The 19933-nt window shown below is 38.4% G+C and overlaps 3 protein-coding genes and 1 non-coding gene across 7 annotated transcripts in view; 1 reads left to right on the forward strand and 3 right to left on the reverse strand.

Moving 5' to 3' along the window:
- The window catches only part of ppdpfa (pancreatic progenitor cell differentiation and proliferation factor a), a 3685-nt gene extending 227 nt beyond the window's left edge, over positions 1-3458 (reverse strand). Inside the window, exons 1-5 of the mRNA XM_063905202.1 lie at positions 3278-3458; positions 1146-1248; positions 866-943; positions 677-770; positions 1-124 (exon numbers count right to left, since the gene is read on the reverse strand). The exon at positions 1-124 is cut by the window's left edge and continues 227 nt beyond it. Of these exons, the coding sequence (XP_063761272.1) occupies positions 1-124; positions 677-770; positions 866-943; positions 1146-1200 (351 nt within the window). The 5' untranslated portion in view covers positions 1201-1248; positions 3278-3458. The remainder of the gene's footprint in view (positions 125-676; positions 771-865; positions 944-1145; positions 1249-3277) is intronic.
- Positions 3459-4173: 715 nt separating this feature from the next.
- On the forward strand, positions 4174-4245 carry trnae-cuc (transfer RNA glutamic acid (anticodon CUC)). The gene has a single exon. It is a non-coding gene; the product is annotated as a tRNA-Glu (tRNA).
- Positions 4246-4649: 404 nt separating this feature from the next.
- Positions 4650-10713, reverse strand: LOC134867970 (tumor protein D54-like). 2 transcript variants are annotated; one of them, XM_063888804.1, is made up of 9 exons: positions 10601-10713; positions 9329-9444; positions 9098-9246; positions 8598-8645; positions 7560-7661; positions 6803-6829; positions 5955-5987; positions 5795-5843; positions 4650-5030 (listed from the first exon to the last, which is right to left on the reverse strand). In XM_063888804.1, the coding sequence occupies exons 1-9, from the start codon at positions 10611-10613 to the stop codon at positions 4959-4961; spliced, it is 609 nt and encodes a 202-aa protein (XP_063744874.1). In that variant the 5' UTR covers positions 10614-10713; the 3' UTR covers positions 4650-4958. The 2 variants fall into 2 exon arrangements, with proteins under 2 accessions (XP_063744874.1, XP_063744882.1); XM_063888812.1 differs by having other exon boundaries at positions 5734-5843.
- A 1341-nt stretch (positions 10714-12054) lies between these two features.
- dnajc5aa (DnaJ (Hsp40) homolog, subfamily C, member 5aa) lies at positions 12055-19902 on the reverse strand. Of its 3 annotated transcripts, none has more exons than XM_063895880.1 (5): positions 19744-19902; positions 18082-18201; positions 16730-16943; positions 16452-16623; positions 12055-15293 (listed from the first exon to the last, which is right to left on the reverse strand). In XM_063895880.1, the coding sequence occupies exons 2-5, from the start codon at positions 18189-18191 to the stop codon at positions 15190-15192; spliced, it is 600 nt and encodes a 199-aa protein (XP_063751950.1). In that variant the 5' UTR covers positions 18192-18201; positions 19744-19902; the 3' UTR covers positions 12055-15189. The 3 variants fall into 3 exon arrangements, with proteins under 3 accessions (XP_063751950.1, XP_063751942.1, XP_063751959.1); XM_063895872.1 differs by having other exon boundaries at positions 12055-15296; XM_063895889.1 differs by lacking the exon at positions 12055-15293 and adding an exon at positions 15318-15406.
- Positions 19903-19933: the final 31 nt, after the last annotated feature.

Below are 19933 nucleotides of genomic sequence, written 5' to 3' on the forward strand. Positions count from 1 at the left end.
GGGTGGGGGAGGGTTAGGTGTTTCTGACTTCCTGTCGTCGCCGCTCTCGCTGACCTGTCTTTTTAAAACCATTTCCCGAGCCACACAGGTCACCTGGCCGTTAGCCACTGTGTACGTGCTGTTCCTGCAACACAGGAAGTCAAGTTATTAACGGTTATTATAATTATCTATGTCAAATATCAGAACACTGTTAAATATCCCCATCCCAGTTTCTCAAAATCCTACTTAATGTCTATAAACGTCAGGACTATACCCAAAGATATGAACTTTAATATTTTGTAAAACAAAGAATAAAAGCTAATCTCAAAATAAAATAAAAATGTGTTTAAAAATAATAGAAAATACTAAAGAAAAAGAACAAAAAAAGAAAAAACATTAATTAAAAATATTAGGAACAAATATAAAGTAAACAATAAAATGATTAAAAATCAAATTAAAATCTGAAAAAATACTGAACTAAATACATATATCTGAATAAAAGACGAAGAGCTGTGCCGTTTCCAAAGTGGTGGTACTTCTCCATGTGCAAAACAACCAGAAAACCTTGCAAGGATATCTGGTGTGCTTAATTGATTTTATCTCTAATCTTTTTAGCTCCCTACCGTTAAAATACAGCTTTAACTTCGCCTGACGAACTTAAATGTAGTGGTTCTAATGTATTCAACTCAACACTCACTTCTGGGACTCGGCTCCATTCTGCATGCCGGGCTGGTTCTGCTTTGCAAAGAAAAATGAAGTCCACCAGTGGCCAGAGTCTTGTCTCTGAAGTCCTGCAACAAAAAAAAGAGAAGAAGATGCATGTAAGACAGGAGAGAGACTTTAGTTTTTCACACTTTCAAAATAAAATATTGTGCTTTTTCCTGACCTGGGGGGTGGGGAATGACCTCTCCGGTGAACTCGGAGCTGCCACAGGAGCTGTTGCTGGAGTTGGAACCGAGGCGCCCTTTAAGGTAAAATAAACAAACTTTCTTTAGTAAGAAAACCTCATCTATGTTCCTCTGATTAAAGACATACACCGGCTTCAAACTGAGGGAATGAAACTGCTCTCAGGCGCAGAAGGAAAGCGATAACAAAAAGTCATCCTGCTTTTCTGCCATTCCCTGAAATGAATGCAGTATAAATGCATGCCATCCCGCCTGACTCACGTCTGTAGTAATCATGTGTGGCGATGAGGGAGCCGGTTGATGGAATCGCTGCCATTTTCTCCGACCTCAGGTGGAAAACCGCTCAAAGATGGAAAATGGAAACCTGGAGGAGGAAGAGGAGGTGATTATTATGTGGCTGGGAATAAAAGGAGAAAACTGAAGCCCTGATGTTCGCCCTATAATTTCCTTTCCTCACATTGTCATCTTATTTAATTGAATCTATATAAATGGCATGTGCACATATTTTTTATCCCTGAATGTTCTTGTTTTCCAAAGCTTTGCATAGATTATGGAGGTAAGTAAGTAAATAAATAAGAAAATAAGAAATAAATACCGGCAAAGAAAGTCAGAAATAAAAGCTTACATTTTGAATAAAAATGTGAAGATAAATTGTAAAAACTAAGGATCAAATTATTTAAAATAAATAAATATCTACAGAAATGGAAAGGGAAAATGAATTAATACAATATCTATAAAGCAAATAATAAATTGGGAGATAAATATATTGAAAGAGTTATAACTAAAAGAAAAACATATATATCTTTATTCTTCCATTTCAGTTCATATTTATTTACTTTCAAAATAAACCTGCACTCTTATTTGAGGCTTTTATTTCTAACTGTCTTTCTTTCTTATTTCATTTATTTGTTTGCTCTTTTATTAATTATAAGAGTCAGTTCATACAACATATTTAGGATGATAGAGACATGAGGGGAGAGAGCACGTCGGCATGAAAATATTCAGAAACTCTGAGCTCCATTCCTCTCTGCAGGCCATCAGTGATACACCAGAAGCAGCTGCTTTATAGAATCTGGTTTCCTCACGACTCAAGTTACCAGAGTGTGTGTGTGTGTGTGTGTGTGTGTGTGTGTGTGTGTGTGTGTGTGTGTGTGTGTGTGTGTGTGTGTGTGTGTGTGTGTGTGTGTGTGTGTGTGTGTGCAAGATGTCAAGATGACCTTGGATAGCTTAGTGCATGAGCTGGCTGCATGATCATTAAAGTAAACCCACTGGTAGCAGACTGTGCCAGTGTTATTGGCACAGAGGGCATATTAGTTTTACTGGTAGACGTCCAAAGACTGTGCGTTCAGCCAGGACATTTCTGATGCAATACCCCTCATGGAATCATCATTTCCAGAATGTATTTAACTGGCGGGAACATATGTTGAATATTAAAGGATATGCACAAGTATGTGAATTTATTCGTGCATATCAGACTCTAGATCTGTAAGCAGCCTGGAGAAGCAGCTGAAGCCAGGACAGCTTAACTCCAGGTGAGCGTTCAGAGGCTTTGGGGATTTCAAGGAACACAAAAACATGTCTGCTCTTACACAACAACTTCAGAATGCATTCATACCGATCAAACAGTATGGAGTGTGTGTGCAAAGTTAGCAAAATAACATGCATAACAATGTGACCAGATAACCAGAGGTGGGAGAAGTACTCAGGTCTTGTAGTTGAGTAAAGTAGAAGTACTCAGGTCTTGTACTTGAGTAAAAGTAGAAGTACTCAGATCTTGTACTTGAGTAAAGTAGAAGTACTCAGGTCTTGTTCTTGAGTAAAGTAGAAGTACTCAGGTCTTTTACTTGAGTAAAGTAGAAGTACTCAGGTCTTGTACTTGAGTAAAGTAGAAGTACTCAGATCTTGTACTTGAGTAAAGTAGAAGTACTCAGGTCTTGTACTTGAGTAAAGTAGAAGTACTCAGGTCTTGTACTTGAGTAAAGTAGAAGTACTCAGGTCTTGTACTTGAGTAAAGTAGAAGTACCAGAGTGTAGGAATACTCTGTCACAGTAAAAGTATTCTAAATGTTCCTCCAGTGAAAGTAGAAAGTACTCTCCTCTAAATGTACTTAAAGTAGCGACAGTAAAAGTAGTCATTGTCTGATTGGTCCATTTCAGAATAATATCTCTGATATGTTTTATAATGATTGATCATTAAAGTGTTCTCAGAGCTGGTAAAGGTGCAGCTAGTTTGAATGGCTTTGTATACTGCAGGGTAGCTGCTGGATTTACTGCAGGTGTAATCAGTATAAAGACAAGAAACCTGACTTAAAAACCAACACTTATATGCTGCAGAAGTAGACATGTTATTGGCTAAATGTGACATATCTAACTTAAATGATATCCTTGACCTACCTTAAGGAAGAGGATGCGGTGCAAGGTGCGGATGGCTGGAAGTAGGAAGAAGCTGCTAGTTGTTTCGGAGTCCCATCTGTGGAGTCTGTCTCTGCTGTGTCTCTGTCTCCGGACTCAGAGAGCGGCTTTATAGGCTCCTGTCCGGCTGTTGCTGCTGAGGGGCGGGGCAGTGGAGGCAGACCGGGACACAGGTTGATCTGTTTGGTAAGAGACGGTGATATCATACTCACCGCTAAACCGGAATCCGTTTACAATTTCCTAAATTAACGGATGACTTCTTAATCATGACATGAATCATGATGGCCCTGTATCGGGGAGTTCTATGAGAAATGTCAATCAGCTGTATGGATTCAGACGCTATTCAAGTGCCAGATAATGGAGGACTAAAACTGCCATTATAATGACAAAGATAAATAAATAATTAAATACAAAATAAATAAATAAACATATTTTTAAAAGTAATTAAAAATCTCTAACTCTCGAAAGAAATTGAGAAGTAGAAAAACCTACATTTAAAAATAATTAAATATTAAATTAAATAATCAAAAATAAACAATACATAAATATTTGTATCTTTTTTATTTTAATAATTCATTGATTGATACCTAAATGTCCTTGTTTAATTAAATTAATTACGTTGAATGCACTTGTTTTATACCTTAGACTTCCAGCAACGTCACAAAATGTATGAATAAAAGTGTTAATTTAGCTAACTGATAATAACTGTGCGTTTAGGCCTAATGTAGTCTGCAAATTAGCCCATCTTATTGTTTGGCGACGTGACATGTTTTACCGGTTTTATTTTATAAAGGAAAAAACAAGTCCTCTATCCTCCCTATTGTAATGTACAGAATTGTGTCATTTAAAACTTTTGTAAACTTCTCGGTGTATGTCACTCCCTGGTGGTCTAGTGGTTAGGATTCGGCGCTCTCACCGCCGCGGCCCGGGTTCGATTCCCGGTCAGGGAACGACTCTTTTCTTCCCCAACTTTTTCTAATAGGAGAATTTAATAAGGAAGGTCTTTTTGGCGATGATATATCCCGACTTTCATTTTCACAAGTCAATCAGACTTCTATATAACATATACAATGGCTGACACTCCAATAAAAATGCAAGTGACTACAATCAAATGTAAGAAAGATAACCTCTTTATGTTAATATATTCCATTTAAAGGGAGTATCACCCTTTAAAGTAATCAAATACAGATTAAATGCATAACAGCTAGCGTCCTGAACAAAGTGTTAATTATTTCCCCAGCCTGTAGCGCCACCCAAAGGCTTAATGTAGAATAAAGCCACCATAGACTTGTCTTTTTTTCTCTTTAGTTAATTAAATGTACTAATTATTCCATCAATGACACAACAACACACACAACATTCAATTGACTTTAATTGAAAAATCTCTAAGTACAAAAATACTTCTTGTTTGCAGTTTAACGTTTTGTAAATGTCACAATTAATGTCAATGAATGCATATTGTAAGCAGAAGATGTCTTTACTAAATAACTAATAAATAAACATGCAGAAATATAAGACATTAAAGGACTATTTTTACATTAACGTAGTACTTCTTCACACATGTAATACATTCTATCAGTCTTATGGTAGTAACACAACAACGGGTAAACAGGGGAGCAAAATATCATTACTTAAAAATAATTATTCCTGATGAGTTTGGGGTTCACGAGCGGGAGGGTCTTCTCTCAAAGCCGGAGATGCTCCCATTATTCGAAGGACCGCCGCTCACCCTGTCCTGTGAGCCGGACAGGACACATGTGATCAATAGTTAGTAATTATATCAAAAAGTTAAATTAAATCCCTCAATATATAAATAATTTAAAAAGTAGAAATAAAAGCCTCAATTATAATATAAACGTACAGGCTTTAAAATAATAAATCAGATTAAGATTTAAATGTGTTTACTTATTTTAAATTTGACTTAAATAGTTCATATTTTTAATAAATGAAATAATTAAAAAAGACAAATTTTAAAAATTCAATGTATTTATTTATTTAAAATGAAACATATATAGATATTAAACACCTAATATTTTATCCATTTTTTAATACATTTGACTATGTCCTTGTATAATTTCTGGTAGATTTAATTGACTTTCACATTTGTTATTATTTACTCATTTCCCAAAATATTTTTAAAAACCCATACATTATATATTCTTTGCATAAGTATTTATTTTATTTAACCTGTACATTTATTTTATATGTAAGGCTTTTATTTTTAACATTTCTTTCTGTTTATATTGATTTATTTTCTTTTATTTAATCCTCTAAAATGTTGTGCTTGGATGCAGATTTTGTTGATAACAACGTATGTAAAATCGTTCAAGCAGTTTTCTGATTTAATTTCGATGATATTAATACATGTCACCTCTACTGTACCTCAGATTAACCTTCACATACTTTTTAACTGATCTTTTATTTACTTATTTATTTACCTATTTATCATAAGGGCAGCTTCAGTCCTGCTCAGTGTATCTTTGTTTTGGATGATCTCACCTTCACAGTTCCCACCATCTCATCGAACGACTTGAACGTAGAGGAGTGTCTGCAGAGAAGACAGATTATTATTGACTCTCTGCTTTTTCTACGTTCATCCGAACCTGAACTCCATCTGTGTTTACAGTCATTCAGCAGAAAGCTGGACTGGCTTTCTTACCTCATAGATGGCACACTCATGGTGTGGCTCAGCCTGCGTCACATCGAGGAAGCAGAAGAAAAAAGTGAGGATTTATCTAGAAAAACTCCTAACTTCCAAGATTTCAGTCCTAAAAGCATCTTAAACTGTGAAGCACCAACAAAACTTAGGCTGTATAACCTGAGCAATTAAACGTACTGTGCAATAACAATAATACACTCAGAGCATCTGGAGCAACATTTGGTTTTATGCATTAATTACTTAATTATACACCAATGTAAATATTATTTTAAGATATTCCATTGCTGTGATATAAGCATCAATTAATTATTCTATGTTAATATAACACGTTTCTATAGTTCTATCTTTTATTGCACTTTTTATTTTATGTGTTTTTCCTCATGTTTTAAAATAGAGCAACTGTGACGAAACCACATTTCTGTAAGTTCTCCATTCTCATTCTGAAGTACTTTTAGTTTTGGTACTTATGCTAATACTTTTAACTATTTATATGCACTTTTATTTGTGTACTTCATACCAGCCTTGCTCTTTTTCATTCTGTATTCTCTTGGCTTTTTAATGACAGTTTTTAAAAGTAATTCTGCCCTTAATTATTTTTGTATAATTCACTCTGAATTGCCTCGTTGATGAAATGTGCTTTATAAATAAACTTGCCTTATATCACACACACACACACACACACACACACACACACACACACACACACACACACACACACACACACACACACACACACACACACACACACACACACACACACACACACACACACACACACACACACACACACACACACACACACACACACACACACACACACACACACACACACACACACACACACTTACCGTGGGGGGCTGGGCAGGGGCAGGGCTCTGTGGGGTAAAAACAGAAACAGAGATGACGTCAGCGCAGCGACACACTGATCAGCGTCCAGATGTACTAACGAGATCAGATTACCGCTCGACTGCCGGAACCAAAACAAAAGTCAGGGCGACTCGGGATCAGTTTTACTGCGTCTAAAACCTGGATCCTCCTCTAGAAGAAGTAGTAAATAGTTTGTCGTTCTGGACTCAAGTTAGAGGTTTCCTACAGCGTAAAGCTAGTCAGATATATCTGATGTTTAGAGACTTTTTTTAAAGCAACTTTTAATTCAAATTTCGCTGCAATTTCTAGATTTTTCAATTAAACAATTCAAAGATCCTTCATCTCACGTCTTAAATACCAATTATCTTTTAATGCAGTAGATGCCAGTAGACAGAGATTACAATAGGTAAATACTTCTGGAAATGATAAACATGGTATTATCTGAAAGCCAAAACCCGGATTTAAATAAACTATAAATATCAAAATATACAAGTTGGAGTTTCTTATTAAGTTTCTGCCAAACTGTAAGACTAACAGTCTGATTTAAGGTGTCTTTCTGACATGGTGTCTCTGTTGGATCTTTGCTCGTCCATCTGCCTGCATGAATTCTACTGGGCATCTCAATGTTAGATTTTCCACCATTAAAACACAGATTTGGTTTTTCTTATTGGCTCACTTCACCTCGTTAAGACTCAAACCTAAATCCATTTCATACCACAGTAAGATGTACAAGCATACCTCATGTCTGCGAGTCTCCTGGTGATGCTCACGCCCATATTGGAGAGAGCAGACGATGTCACATGTCCTGCGAGACAGAGGGACTCCCGTGTCCTCACAACTCTGCAGGAGAGAGACGTCCGGATGTTAGAGGAGCCAGCAGACATGTGACACTTATAGTAAACACATTTGAACAGTACGAACAGAAATGTATCCCTGGAGAAAAATCCCCAAAACTGCCATAACTTTATACATTACAAAAACCATCCCTTGGCAAAAAGCTTTCACTGTAAAACTGCAATACAAATACTATATTTATATATTTTTACCGAGTAAAGGTTTAGCCCCACTTTAGTCCTGCTCATGATAATCAAATATTAATTAATTTTCAGAATATTAATCCTTTAAATGCAGGACTGTTTACATGATGCCACTGTTGTTATTTATGGGAAAATAGCACAACAAATATGTAAGATAATAAAGTATAATCATATTTTTCTAAAGTGAAAACATGAGAAAAGGTCTCTTTGGTGGAAAATATTAAAAAGTAAAAGGACTGTAGATGTGCTCCGATTTCCTTGGGATCAAAATGTTGATTTTTAAGGGTTTTAATGGAAATATTTGTGTCCTTAAGTCTGTATTTCGGATACACACTTCAATAAAGACGCTGAGGCTGATCTAAAAAATATAAAAAGACATGTCCAAATGTATGTTATATGCATGAAAGACACACAAAATGATAGAAAAATAAAGAATTAAGAAGCTAAACATGTCCTTAGTGATGCGTGAGTGTTGAACAGGCTCCTTGTTGCTGCAGAAAGCGGCTCACTCAGTTTGAAGCTCACTGTCCCCTCTGTTAATGCTGCTGCTGCGCGGGCTCAGGCTGTAAGGCTATTATCAGGGATCCTGTTTGACCTGTGCAATCCCATCACTCCTTCCTTAACAGAGAATCCTCATTAGCACGAGAGCTCAGAGCAAACCCTCAGGGAAACCCCGGCGCCGTAACAACACTGAACTAATGTTGTTGTTTTTTTTCATGCAAACACTGTGGTTACTCACATGTTAGAGTTGCTGATGTCGTCCAGAGTTGCAGAGGCTGTGAGATACCTGAAACAGAAGCATGCAGAAGTTGGCAGATTACTACCTGGATTTAAAAGCAGAGCACGGTAGTCATTAGCGTGCTTGCCATGGTTATATAACCGCGTGACACTGAGACAATGGGGGGTGAATGCTGTGCCAGCGGTGACTTAAACCAGGAGTTTAACTCTCAAACACGCCATACTGTATCATATAATGACAATAGCAGCCTAAAAATGCAGTTTGGACACCAGCAGGGCTGCAAATAACCACCATATTCTGCAGATTATTTACACGCTTTATCATTTGTTCTGTTAAATGTTCGAAAATAGTAAAAACTTGTAACCCATTGTCCAGGATAATGTCTTTATATGTCTTGTTTTGCATGTGAAAAACCCTATTATACAGAGAAAAGCAGCAAATCCCTTTATTTGGAAAGACAAGCAGCATTTCCTGTTATTAAAACACTTAGGTACACTTACGGAGCGGAGGTCTGGACTTCCTGCCAGCCTTTGGACAGGTTCTGTTTGATGTTACTGAGGGGGGTCATACCCAGCTGACTCCGGATTTCTGTTGCATACTTTTCTCTGACCAGAAGCACCTGCCGCAGGGTCTGGATCTCATCCTCCACCTGGGAACAACATAACAGTGAAATCAGTTGACATGACAGAGAGGAGGTGGTGTTGTTTTTATGGTTGATATCCATGCATCACCTTTGTCAGTTCAGTCCGTAGATAGTCTATGTCCTCCTCTGTGAGATTTGAGGGAGAGATCCCATTTTCCATCACACTTTTGGAATAGGTCCTGGAGGATGAAGCCCCACCATAACCTATAAAAGAAGCACACCAAATTATGAGACGGGGATAAAGCAAATTGATTTTTAGAAAGCGTTACATTCTGCATCTGTCAGTCGGCCTTCACTATGATAGTAAGGTTAATATAATGTTAAATCCACTACAGAAGAATCTTAATTTTCAATGCAATTAGGTAGAAAAACAATGGCAAACGGGACAATTATTTAGTAAAATATTGGTGTATTGGATATTTCCAAAAATCCAATATTGTGAAATCCTAAAGAAGATTAATACATAATTATAGTTCTTTTTCAAAGACAAGTTCAAAAGTTATTTACAAAGACTGAATTTTTAGATTAATAGTGAGTTATCAAAAAGGAGCAGGTATTACTTTCATATGGTGTCAGTGGCACCAGACAGCATGCAGCCTAAATCCCGACTATTTTTTATTTAGTATTAACCATTCAAAAGATTAAATAGGAAAATCTATCTCCAATGGTGGCAGATTTCCATCTCCTGAGACACACACACACACACACACACACACACACACACACACACACACACACACACACACACACACACACACACACACACACACACACACACACACACACACACACACACACACACTATTTATTTGGAGAACTTAATCCCCTGCACACAGCACGTTTACAAATGAGAGTGCAAACAATATCCAGAAAACAACTATAGTGCATAAACACGGACAACTGTAAGACATATGGTCGAATAAAGTATAAAGTTAAAACGGAAGTAGTAATAACAGGAACGGTTTTATATTTTTAACACAAGGTAAAAAACTGTGGAGCTGTCCGTGGTGCTGAAGCTAACTGGAGCTAACAGGGTAGTCAAGCTAACTGCTAACGTGCTGCTAACGAAGCTAACGTTAGCCACCGTCAATACCCGTGGTGCTGAAGCTAACCTCCGCTAACTGAAGCTAAATGCTAAGTTGTTGCTAATGAAGCTAACGTTAGCCACCGTCAATACCCGTGGTGCTGGAGCTAACTAATGCTAACTGAAGCTAAACGCTAACTTGTTGCTCACGGAGCTAACGTTAGCCACCGTCGACAGCAGCACTTAAACGCTAACAAACAAACACGGTAAACTAACATATATATTTGTTTAAATATATTGCACGGTGTTGTGAGAGCAATGTGAGAAAGGCTTTACCTGGTCGGTCCATCGCTGGCTCACTTTAACCTCCGTAGTGTTCTGACCGGCTGTCCGGCAGCAGCTTCCAGCTCAGCCCGGAGACAGAGACTGTGAGGCGGCTTACAAATGCTGCTCCGCCCCGCTGGAGGGTGCTGCTCTCCAGATACAGAGGCTTCATCATCATGTGAGAGTAGCTACTGTACAGAGTAGCTACTGTACAGAGTAGATATTGTGCAGAGTAGATATTGTGCAGAGTAGATATTGTACAGAGTAGATATTGTGCAGAGTAGATATTGTACAGAGTAGATGTTTTACAGAGTAGATATTGTGCAGAGTGGATATTGTACAGAGTAGATATTGTGCAGAGTAGATATTGTGCAGAGTAGATGTTATACAGAGTAGATGTTATACAGAGTAGATATTGTGCAGAGTAGATGTTATACAGAGTAGATGTTTTACAGAGTAGATATTGTGCAGAGTAGATGTTATACAGAGTAGATGTTTTACAGAGTAGATATTGTACAGAGTAGATATTGTGCAGAGTAGATGTTATACAGAGTAGATGTTTTACAGAGTAGATATTGTACAGAGTAGCTATTGTGCAGAGTAGATATTGTACAGAGTAGATGTTATGCAGAGTAGATGTTATGCAGAGTGGATGTTATGCAGAGTAGATATGGCAATGGAAAGATAAAGACCCAGGCTCCTCCAACAATGCGACAAAAATTATTCATATCTAACCCTAACCCTAAACTAGATGTTAAAAGCAAAGCAAGACAGCATTTAGGATGATTTAATATTATACATCTAATCCAATTTCTAATCACTTCTTAAAACTGTTTTTTAAAAATTGTGTTATCTTTGATTTTACTCATTTTTTGGGATTTATTGTTATTAATGCAAAATGTGCTAAACAAGTAAAGTGATGTTTACATTATAATAATTAGAGATGATAATAATTTAATAATGATAATAAAATATTATAGATATTAAAAGTTGCTCATTGGTCGAGTATGATAGTAATGATACAAAATATTATTATTATCCACCTTATAAAAAACACTCATTTTATAATTGTTGATGTATTGTTTATGTTCATTTGCTCATTATTTGACGAGTATTTTAGATTGTCTGGCTTTTTTAAATCTTTGTCTAATTCTCTTGCTGTTTTAATAGTAAAATCTCCATTCTGAATGAATAATGCACTCTACGTATCTGCTGTGTTTTAGTATTAAACATGGTCATTTTGGATTCCGTATTTATAAGTTTTACAATGAAAACCATAATATCAAGCTCAAAACCAAGGCCTTATTACTGCATATGTATTATAGATAGTTTAAATAATATTTATTTGTGTTCTGTTATATTTTTTAATAAATATTTTTAAAACTTTATCATTTAAACTTGATATTGTGACTTTTCTCTTCCTCTGTATGGGACTGAACCCACCTGTACAAACTGCGGGTCACAAGTCCAAATGTTCAGGAACATTTATTCAACAACAGCAAATCAGATCAATGATCCACGTGTTTTCTTCCAGACACACATTTACCATGCTACAACAGAAACGGTAAGGTTTATACTTTATATGGACCGAGTGTATGTACAAGCGACCTTAACCATCAACCTTGCTAAAATTCAATGGTCACATTACAACATCATACCAGTTAATAAAATCATATCCATCATCATGTATGAAATAAATAAACCTCCAAAAGATGCATCATATAACCATTTCACTATAGTTACACTTTATATAGTATGTTGTCTTTTTATGGAGTCATTTCCTGATTTTTTTAAACACACAGTGCATTCAACTGAGAACATTTACAGTAGCATCTTTCAGAATCTCAATGAAAAAGCCATGACGGGAACATCTATGTTTCATCGAGGGTTACAGGAAACATCGCACGGGGGCACAGAGGTCCACATCCATACCGTTAAGAGCAGAGGGTGGCGACGGGAGCGCACCAATTGTAAACCATTGAAACACATTATTAGCATTTATGAAAACGGACAAGATGTTCATGGCAATCTATGGCAACGTGTGTGTGTGGCCATATATGGTATGAAAAATCTCTTCTTCTTTTTTTAAACTCGGAGCTGCCTGTAAGCACTGATGATGATATGCTGACGAGCTTCTTCTTACTCTACAAAAAATAGTCAACAATGATAAAACGATCACAGCATCGGACTTCAGTTCAAAACACGAGGACGAAAAACATGATGGAAAATCTGATTTATGCACGACATAAAAATATATCCCCATGTGGGTGTTTGGTGGTCAGTAGGGCTCTACCAAATTACTTTTTGAAGCTTCTGTTTTCTAATCGAGCTTTACATTTTTCCTACTGTGTTTATGCATTTAACAACGAAGCAAATACCTCGTATGTGACATCTGCTTGGCAATAAACCAAAATCAGATTCTGATATTAAATGACGCCCAGAAAAGATCAGTATTTGATATTAATTCAACTGTTCGTTTTATATAAATATCTTGTCTGTTCATGCCTGCCTCTCTGAATGCAGAACGCTGTTTTTTAATGCAATGAAAGCTTGTTTTTGAGACAAAACACCCAGAAAATATGGATTAAAGCAGACCTTTTATAAGATAGAAATATTTTGGAAACCATTACATCTTTATTTTTATATAAATGTTGATTTTAGGACTCTAGAGTTATTGGAAATGTAGATAACCAGTGTCAAACGATCCTATGCAACCACTAGACTTCTACTTTTATTATAATACTATAATATACGTGTAGTTTAATCTCCGTCTGACACAAATACCGGCTTTAAACACAACTAACAGACATGCAAAAATGATGAATTGTGCAGCGTTGCATTGTGGTTTTGTAAATGCTGAGCTAGTTCATCGGTACAGCCCTACTGATCAGCTTTGTTTCCCCGCTCTAAAAAGGTGTAACATGTTTTTTTTTTCCACATCACATTAACTACTCAACATATTCAAGACGGCTCAGAGTTCAAAACATGTTAACCTCTTCTACCGCTCGACAGATCAACAAGTAAACAAAAGAAAATGACATGCAATTCATTTCTATCAGTCTTAATTAGTGGTGACTGCTTGCAAATTAAAAAAGTCAAAATAAGTCATAATTCTAGTCCATTAACCTATGCTTCAGACTAATAAAAATAACTTTTCTCCACTAATTAAAATCTAAATAATCAGTTGTTTGTATGAGATCCTCATTTATGAATCCAGTGACAACATTATTATTAAATCTAGCTGCTGATTTGATGGAAAAGTGACAAAAAATGTAATTCTTGCAGGACTTCAGCCTGCCACAAACAGATGTTTAATGCAAATAAAGAAATGAGCGTTCGTCCCGTGCAGCGCTGCAGCAAACCCTGGAAAGAGGATCTGAAATAAAGCTGAGTTTGTGGGAATGTAGAGCCAGCACTCATTATAATTACCAACGTAGAATCGTTTTGTCAGCAGACATTTGTGGGTGTCTGCAGAGAAAAAGCTCTGTGCATTATCCACCTCATGATTCACATTAGAAACTCTCTGGGGGGAGCACGCTCACAGACAAACAAACAGACTCAAACAGGCTCTGATTTAAGTGGAAAAACTGCACGGATAAATGATGGCACTGATCACACTCTCTCTGAAAACCTCCCTGAGCCTCCTATCCTCTCCAGAAACACCTCCCCTGCCTCTGTGTGAACATATTGCACAAACACTATGTCTAAAGATGAGAGCAACCAATCAGGTGGTTCCCTTTAACATCAAGCCCCGCCCCTTTTGGGTGAAAACACATGCTGTCATTTGACCGGCGGGAAATACAGATTTTGAGGTTTGTCATTAATCACATTACTGTGCATTTATTAAACGACATGGAGCCCATTTAGGATGGGGACAGAATGTCGTTGGAGATCCATGATCAGCGTCGATTTATAGTTTAATTTAAATCGATTGATTTCAGTCGAAGAGTGGAGGAGTAGCGGGCAGTAAGCTAACACTGGAACTGGGGTTTCTTTGTCTTGTCAGGGTTTCGTCTGACGTTTAACATTACTGTTGATGCTTGATGTGAGCCTCATTAGCCTCCTAAGCATCATGAGCATCATTAGCTGTGAGGAAGTGTTTCCCACAGACGTGCAGTAGTAACTGAGGCCTGAAGCCACGCATCCTATCTTTTATTGTCCTTTTTTCTAAGTTGTTGTTGTTTGTGGTGCAGTACACAACACAGCAGCTTTTTCCCGCCTGCCACTGAGTCGTTGTTTTCACCGTAAAGTGGGCGGGGCTGTGATTTTGCCAGGAAGTGACGTAGCTGCGCTGCTCTGCAAAGTAAAACTGTTTGCAAAATATTAAACATCTGGAGACCATTTTGGAAACAGTGCATGCTACACCATGATGTGGGATAAAGAGGGGGGGGGGGGGGGGGGCTGTGCGGTAAAAAGGCCGAGAAACAAAACTCTTTGAGGGGGGGTGACTTCATTAGTTCCTTGTTAACGGGCCATGCTTACGAGTCCCTCAGCGCCGCTCTGTCGGACGTGGAAACAACATGGCCGCCCTCTTCTGGCTGAGGTGGAGCAGGCAGGACCGCGGGGTGGGTGGGTGAGTCGTGTGTGGGGGGGGGCGGGGGTTAGTTGAAGCCGGTGTCGGTGTGGTAGGAGTGATGCCCGTCCGCCGTGAGCTGGGTGGTCTCTGTGGCTGACGGCTGCAGCATTATGGGGTCGCCCCCAGCCTCTACTTATAAAACAAATAAGACAACAGGTTTCAGCCTCTTCGCTCTAATAGAGGGGCTCAATGAGGGGGGGGGGCAGCGTCCCCAGGCTGCGTCCACACTGGGTCGGGGGGGGCTTAGTGGACGGGAGTGAGAGAATATTGCGTTAGTCATCATGGAGAGGAGCCTCCCCAAATGTGCTTCAACAAACATGTAGACAGAGAGAGAGTAACTCAGAGAGAAAACAGGAAGTACAAATAGATCATAGTTTAGAGAAATACAAGAAGTGGCCCCAGTTATCAGACATTCTACGGCAGTAAAAGTAGCATCTCTGGTAATATTTGATGCAAATATGATCCCATGTAATCTTAGTTATTCTTTAGGTGTAAAAACAGCTGCGGGCCATACAGTCATCTCACGTGACCCTAATGTTTGATCTTTTTCAGAGTTGGTTTGTTTAAAGGAAGTGTTTAGGACAGATGAAACTCAAAATCCATGTCATTTTGTTCTGGGATTAGAAAAGCAGACACAAGACACTTTCTAGGAAATGCTTTGTATGCTGCATGCCTCACAAAACTGAGCATTTATGTATAACAAAATACACTTTAAATACAAAAGCACTCACTATTCACAAAGGACTATTTCAGAATAATATATACTAAAACATCTGCATTATATTCAGACAAGCGAGGAAATTCAATCCCACATTTAATAATAATCAAGTCACTGAAAGTGCTTTAAGACCACAGTGTAGAAATACGCTGTAAAAGTCCAGCATTAAATTGGTTTTAAAGTATTGGCATCAACATTTAGTTTAGGTACAGACAGTTAAAGTCCTTATTCTGTACAATGGCTCGATGGTAAATCATGCTCTAATTTCTAGAAAAAAATCTCCCTCTTTTTTGGAGAGGGAGATTTTTGCTTATGAGCCAAGGTGAGTATTTAGCTTTTAGGAGGTACGTGATTATCGCATAAAGCTTTTTAACCCTTTTTAAAATCTGAAGCTACATCAAAAAGCAATCATAAGCTATCTCAGTGTGAAAGATGAGTGTCTTTGGGATCAAACACCATATATGATCCACCCAGGAAACGAGAATTAGTCACTTCTGAGAGAGGAAGCCCACAGTCTCACACTTTAAACCCCCCATGCACTGACTAAGCTCGAGGCGATGTGGTCTCACCTCTCTCGTCAGACTGCAGCTGGGCCTCCAGATCTTCGGGGGAGACGTAGAACTCCTGTTCCTGGCCCTCCCGAGGCCGGGGTTTACACTTCCCACAGCAGCAGTTACAGCAGCAGCACAGGCAGCAGCAGAAGTAGCAGCCGGTGGCCAGACCGCAGAACACGAACAGCGCCTGCAGGGACCAGAGCCGGACCAGTGAGGAGCAGGAAATAACAGAGACAGCAACAAAGACTTTTATAAACTAAGCTTTCCATCCTCCGCTTCTTCCTCAGTCTTACCTTGGCCCACCAACTCGAGAGGACGAAGTAGGTGTTGACGTTCTCCTCCCCGAACTGCTCGGCCACGTAGAGCCCCAGAGAGCCGTATTTGTCGTAGATGTTCCTCTTGGTCGGATCGTTCAGGATGGCGTGAGCGTTGTTTATCTCCTTGAATTTATCCGCCGCCTCGGGGTTCTCCGGATTCTTGTCGGGGTGGAACTTCAACGCCAGTTTCCTGAGAGGAAAATCAGCAAAAAAAAGACAGTAAAATTAAGTATAATCACAAGTCTTATAGGAGGGGGAAATAATGGCTCAGATAATGGCTTAGATGAAGCCACTAGAAAATAATCCACAGATTAATTCATAACATAAAACAATCCTACATGTGAATTAAAGAGCTGTGCAGGTTTAAAGTGGTTGTGTTTTGCAGAAATGTGCAAACATAACATGCAGTAAATTAATAAAAATGCATTAAATCAATAAATTATGACAGGATCTCATGAAAGAATAGGTACAGCATATCTGGATTTAAGAGTGGAATAGCTGCACAGCAGAAATGTGCTTAAATAAAGGCAGTAGATTGATTAAAAAAAACTGTAATTCAGGGCATTTCTCCAGTAAATCAATTAAAACATGACAAAATACTGTGAAAGAGTATTTACAGCCTGTAGAAACTAAAGTTGAAGAGCTGTGCTATTTTAAAATGCAGTAAATCACATAAATATGACAAGATCTCATGAAATAAAAGGTTCAGCATATCTGAATTTAAGAGTGGAGTAGCTGTGCAGTTTGAAACACGTAGTATTGTGCATAAATGTACAAAATAAATACAGTAAATGAAAAAATAGGTAAAATATTCCATTCATTTTTTGTAAATAAATACCAATATTACAAGATTCTAGAAAATATGTACAGTATATATGAAAGTAAAAGTGTTAAAGTGAACAGAGAGGGTTAGGTGGTAGAGCTGTGCAGGTTGGCAATGGTAGTATTGTGCAGAAATGTGCGAAATAGTGTGCAGTAAATCAATGCAATTTGCAAAAGGTCAATTAAATAATTACAAACACTGGGTTACAATGGCGTTCCCCGTGTATCTGAATCGAAAAGTAGAAGAGTTTAAAGTGGTATTATTAACATGAAGTGCAAAGAACATGCAGTAAATAAAAGAAATGCATAACAATTTCAGCAGTAAATGAATACAAATGGGACAGATTCCTGTGGAAAGTATTTACAGCTTCTGAGAATTAAAGTGGAGCGGCTGTGCAGTTCTGTCGAGGAAGAATCGTGCAGAAATTTGAAAAAAACGACCGTATTCAAAGCATTTCCCGATGAATCAGAAACGTGCAGACAGGTAATCGGTGCCGGAGCCTCACCTGTAGGACCTCTTGATGTCGTCGGGTGTAGCCACCTTCTCCACCCCCAGCACGAGGTACAGGGACTCCCCGGCGGTGGAGAGCGAGCGCTGCCTCTGGTGCTCTGCCATGATCACGTCTCTGCACACAGGGAATAAAGCACAGATCAGCTGCTCGGTTACTCCACATACACGTCTGTTTAACTCAATATATAAATCAGACCTGAGGGACTGAGAGGAGGGGAGGGGTACGCAGAGCTTTAGAAATACCACAGCTAAGGAATGCATAAAAACCTACTGAACTACCAAAAGTGTGTACAATTACAGTAACAGTATATGTATACTGCAAAATATGGGTATTATTTGAGCTACAGAGCACTTTTTATCTACAGTCCTGCAATTTCATTGACATTTGTATATTGACTAAATGCAAAAGGAGAAACTCGGTGTAAAGCTTTACTATTTACTGAATTTATTGACTTTTCCAAAGTTCTTCTCTGAGAATACTGAAAATAAATACAGGACTATATATCAAATATAATTCACTTTAGCCTAGAACTGTATTTTGCTGCTTGCAGATGAAAGTCAGAAATAGGAGACTGAGGTTTTCAATGCATTTTACATATTTTTAACAGGCCTATAAATATAGAATTAAAGTAAGAATTCAATATAAAAACGATGTATTTTTGATGGGGTGTCATGGATGAAAAGACCCCAGATGAACCCTGTAAGCAGATTTCTTGATTACTATTAAAAGCTATTGATCAGTCTCAGCAGTTTAATCACTATAAGTGTCTCTACTGTTTATTTATTGAGGCTTCAAAGTGTTCATTACTTTAATGCTGCACCTGGTTAAAGAGCAGCTTATTTATATTATTAAATGTTTACTATATGCTGGGTACAGCAGCTTGTGAATTCACCAAAGGGATTAATAAGTCTGATCTTAAGCTGTGACAACATGCTGTATTTTGTAATGTAAAGGAGCCATGCACCTCAAAATTGTATTTAGTGACTGGTGACTGCAGGCAACAGCTGGCCAGATGCTGTCAATACAGATGTGTGGAAATATGCAGCTCTGTTAGACATAAATGCTAAAGATCCATAAGGCAACATGCTGGATTTAATATATTTTCATGCACTTAAAAGCACATTTTCACAGATTTTCAGGGTAAATTGTGACATTTCTGTACGTGTCTTCTCCAACATCCTGGCATCACTGCCTGCCTCTACTGCTGGAGATAAATCAGCTACTGACAACCGTGATGCATGAGGAAAACATTCAGCTAATTGATGCCAGAAAACAGAAAATAGAAGCAACATCGCCATTCCTAGCTGCGACCAAATGGGTGTCATCATGACACAGTATAGCCTCTGCACAGGAGATTTTAGCATCTTTACGCAGAAATACCAAATGATTCTCTGTTCTCACTCAGTAGGGGTTAAACATGTCTTTGACACGATGTGCATCCCGGTGTAAACGGTGCGTTTGGAGGATTAGACAGTGAGAATGCGATGTTAGGATGCATAATCTCTGCGAGCATCATCCTCAGCTCTGCAGCAGCATCCATGTTGGTTCCCGGCCTGCTCTCACCCAGCCGTGGGGATGCATCCTCGGCTCTGATTTTCAAGGACAAGGGGCTTCCTCTGGAGGGGGAATAAGAGATGCAGATGCATTTCCGCTCACCTTTCCGATGCTCTGAAGCTGCAACACTGACGGTCCTCTGGGTTCGGTTTTGTCAGACTGGAGCGGAGACTATGGCTGCATCTCTGAGGCTCCACACACTACACAACCACACAACTACACAATCACAGACAGCTGCAGCAATACGCAGGCTCCACCCCCCCAACCCAAAAAATACCCCATGGCGACCCTA

Source organism: Eleginops maclovinus, chromosome 1 (genome assembly GCF_036324505.1).
Source record: "Eleginops maclovinus isolate JMC-PN-2008 ecotype Puerto Natales chromosome 1, JC_Emac_rtc_rv5, whole genome shotgun sequence".
Classification (NCBI taxonomy): Eukaryota; Metazoa; Chordata; class Actinopteri; order Perciformes; family Eleginopidae; genus Eleginops; species Eleginops maclovinus.

What these genes read in the sequence shown, in the direction of transcription:
- LOC134867970 (XM_063888804.1), bottom strand. An exon ending in GAAGTCCAGACCTCCGCTCC is followed by an intron (nt 8,646 to 9,097) that starts GTAAGTGTACCT and finishes CTTCTGTTTCAG; the next exon opens with GTATCTCACAGCCTCTGCAA. An exon ending in CCCCTGCCCAGCCCCCCACG is followed by an intron (nt 5,988 to 6,802) that starts GTAAGTGTGTGT and finishes GATGTGACGCAG; the next exon opens with GCTGAGCCACACCATGAGTG.
- dnajc5aa (XM_063895872.1), bottom strand. Translation starts at nt 18,191, where the DNA reads ATGGCAGAGCACCAGAGGCAGCGCTCGCTCTCCACCGCCGGGGAGTCC. An exon ending in TCTCGAGTTGGTGGGCCAAG is followed by an intron (nt 16,624 to 16,729) that starts GTAAGACTGAGG and finishes TGGTCCCTGCAG; the next exon opens with GCGCTGTTCGTGTTCTGCGG. An exon ending in GCTGCAGTCTGACGAGAGAG is followed by an intron (nt 15,297 to 16,451) that starts GTGAGACCACAT and finishes TTGTTTTATAAG; the next exon opens with TAGAGGCTGGGGGCGACCCC.